General features: G+C 35.2%; 1 protein-coding gene across 3 annotated transcripts; it reads right to left on the bottom strand.

The window, feature by feature from the left end:
- Positions 1 to 262: 262 nt before the first annotated feature.
- On the bottom strand, positions 263 to 1916 carry LOC118432995. Of its 3 annotated transcripts, none has more exons than XR_004833129.1 (6): positions 1774 to 1916; positions 1469 to 1681; positions 1346 to 1384; positions 1108 to 1265; positions 611 to 713; positions 263 to 519 (listed from the first exon to the last, which is right to left on the bottom strand). XR_004833129.1 is itself a non-coding variant. In XM_035844492.1 (4 exons), the coding sequence occupies exons 1-4, from the start codon at positions 1825 to 1827 to the stop codon at positions 467 to 469; spliced, it is 423 nt and encodes a 140-aa protein (XP_035700385.1). In that variant the 5' UTR covers positions 1828 to 1916; the 3' UTR covers positions 263 to 466. The 3 variants fall into 3 exon arrangements, 1 of the variants encoding a protein (XP_035700385.1); XR_004833130.1 differs by having other exon boundaries at positions 1346 to 1381; XM_035844492.1 differs by lacking the exons at positions 1108 to 1265; positions 1346 to 1384.
- Positions 1917 to 2886: the final 970 nt, after the last annotated feature.

Below are 2886 nucleotides of genomic sequence, written 5' to 3'. Positions count from 1 at the left end.
TTTTGAAGTGTTTTAAATGAATGTGCAAATGTTAAACAGAACGAATTCTCTAATGTATCTATGGAAAGGTGCAACAGATGATTTCATTGTTTTCTATGGTACATATATAATATGTAAATTCGTAGCTAAAACTGTAATTGAAAATGTCAAGTTTCTCATATACGTACGTAAACTTCACAATGTATGCAAATTTATAATGAAAGATCTTTGGTTTTTAGAGTATTAAGCAAAAATTGAGTATTTATTTTAATCTCATGTTTAATTCATACTTAAAGTAAGTTCCTAATGTGAAGTTCACATTAGGAACTTCTACATATGGTATTATATAATGTAATATTTATAAATATAAAAAAAACGCACCGGAAAGATATTCATTTTGTACACTAAACACAAAGTCGAAACGCTTATTATTAAGTACTTGCTTTGAAAGGGTTGATAGGGCTTGAAAGGAATTAAACAAAAAAAATTAATTTTCCTTGCCACTGTGGTCCATGTCATTTTCATTTTCAGGGTGGATTACTAAAAAGTAAAGGATAATCAAAATTTTAAGATTTGTATAGTTGAATCGGTTTGCTCTAATTAAATAACACACATATCTGCGTAAACTTACTGTTGTGGATGGTGAGGTCACCTGTGTCCCAACGGGCTCGCATTGCAGGAAGGCTAATGTCTTCATTTTCAAAGTGCGGGTACAAGTGCAACATAGCGGCGATCTAGAACAATTAAAAACAAGTACATCCTTAGAAATCTGGTATAGTCCGGAACGTATTGAATTCTCGGTGTTAAAGTTGCTACTGTTTGGTATTAAAATTATCCAGGTTCGTAAAAACCTTCTGCAGACATGCCATAACTTTGATACCGAGCTATTATTACACGGTATTAATTATCAATACCACTTTTGTACAGTCGAATATCTGCATCGTCTGGTATTGGTTTAATACTGGATTTCGAAAAATGTTGTATCACTTTCCATTAATTTATGCACGCTCAATAAAGTAGCTAATTTAATTAAATATTTGAACTATTATCTATTACTAGTTAACTTTAATTAGTACCATCCCGGCAAATTCTAACCAATGTATTTATAGAGACATACAAAACACTCACGATATGGTTCAGATCCGGAAAATCCAATCTCAATTCCAGAGATTTTCTCCACTTTCCATACAAAAGTCGGCCCTTGAAAGTTCTGTCCTGTCTTAAAATTCGTGCAATATCGCCCTTATACTTTTCACTTTTGGATGATTAGCCCAAGTTTTATTAGCCTTCAGAAAAATTGGATCTTATTAAAACTGACGTATTTGAATTAAAAAAAAATTAACTGCCAATCTACTAATTAACTTACTGAGTACTAATGGATCGTCCAGAACTTTAAAATAAACTTCTAGAGCGGAGAAATGACTTTAAATGTGCTGATTTTGGCGACGTTACACCGGTGACAACCACATTAGAATTAATATGTACTTACGGTAGCTTCCCAGGGATACATGATGTGTGAAGTCGATGAGGTAGCTGGGGTCATTGGGGAGGCCTCAAAATTGCGGATGACCCTTATGCAGGATCGAGATTCTGCCACAGTGACATTGATTCCCCGCATAAAGGTCAATATCCAGCTAACAATTCTCATTCTCCTCCCATTTTCGTCGATGGGGCCATGCTCACAAAAGTGGATAATGGTCGTCTGCAAAGCAGAATATTATCATTAATTTTTTTGAATTAATGTCACATTAAGTCACAAATCAGACGGATACTTAATTAAATCATGCCAATTACCATGTGCTGCAACACCTTTGCATATTCAGAACTTGAGATGATACTCAAAGCCATTTTATAATTACTTGTAGTCGAAACAATCAATTGTGAAATTATATAATGTACGGAAAAGCGAAAACTTGACCGATTAAGTCAGTAACCAACGTGTTTATGTATTTGGCAGTTGCGCGTGTCACAAAGCCCCAAAATTTGTCTCACGCTTTCCCCTTAACACTTAACTTTTTAATGCCACTGTGGCGTTTCCTTTACTTTTAATGCCACTGTGGCGTTGCCTTTACTTTTTAATGCCACTGTGACGTTGCCTTTACTTTTTAATGCCACTGTGGCGTTGCCTTTACTTTTTAATGCCACTGTGACGTTGCCTTTACTTTTTAATGCCACTGTGGCGTTGTTTACCTAAATTAATGTTGCACAACTACTTATTTAAAAAATCTTTGACCTTATTTTATCGTATTTCACGAGTCGTGAATCACGACCAACATCTTAACAACAAATTGCAGAGAGGATTTGAATTATGGACAAATAAAGAAAGCTTTTTCCTTGATTTTCCTCATACACTTCAGTGCCATCACATTAATGTGTAAATGTCAGTATGTACATAACTACATACATACACATATATAAACTCATAAGCAATTTCATTTGGATTAAATGCACGTCATTCTAAATACGCTAGGCAGGGTAAGGAAAACCCCGGGGTTTTGCTATTGAAAACCCATACCCCGGGGTTTTACCTGGGTTTTGCGGGTAGTCGGGGTAGTCGGGGTAGTCGGGGTTTTGGGGGTAAACTGAGTCAGTGTCTCATGTATTAAGTTTAGAAATTAATAAAAAAATCAGTTTTTCAATAATTTCGCAACAAAACTGCTTATTAATTATATTTTAATAAGTAAATAATTTGTTGAATTGCTAGTAATGCCCTGTTATCATATTTTGTAAAATTTGAAAACCCCGACTACCCCGACTACCCGTGGGTATTTCTCAAATTTGCTACCCCAAAACCCACCAAAACCCGCAATACCCCAATACCCCAAAAACCCGGGGTAGCATACCCTGACGCTAGGTAATAAGTTTGCTGTAAAGCTTTACAGATGAGTAACAGGTTGTTTTCATATG

The sequence above is a fragment of the Folsomia candida genome, unplaced genomic scaffold, assembly GCF_002217175.1.
Source record: "Folsomia candida strain VU population unplaced genomic scaffold, ASM221717v1 Fcan01_Sc038, whole genome shotgun sequence".
NCBI classification, from domain to species: Eukaryota; Metazoa; Arthropoda; class Collembola; order Entomobryomorpha; family Isotomidae; genus Folsomia; species Folsomia candida.
The sequence above is the reverse complement of the archived record's forward strand: the minus strand, read 5'-3'. Positions and strand labels throughout refer to the sequence as shown.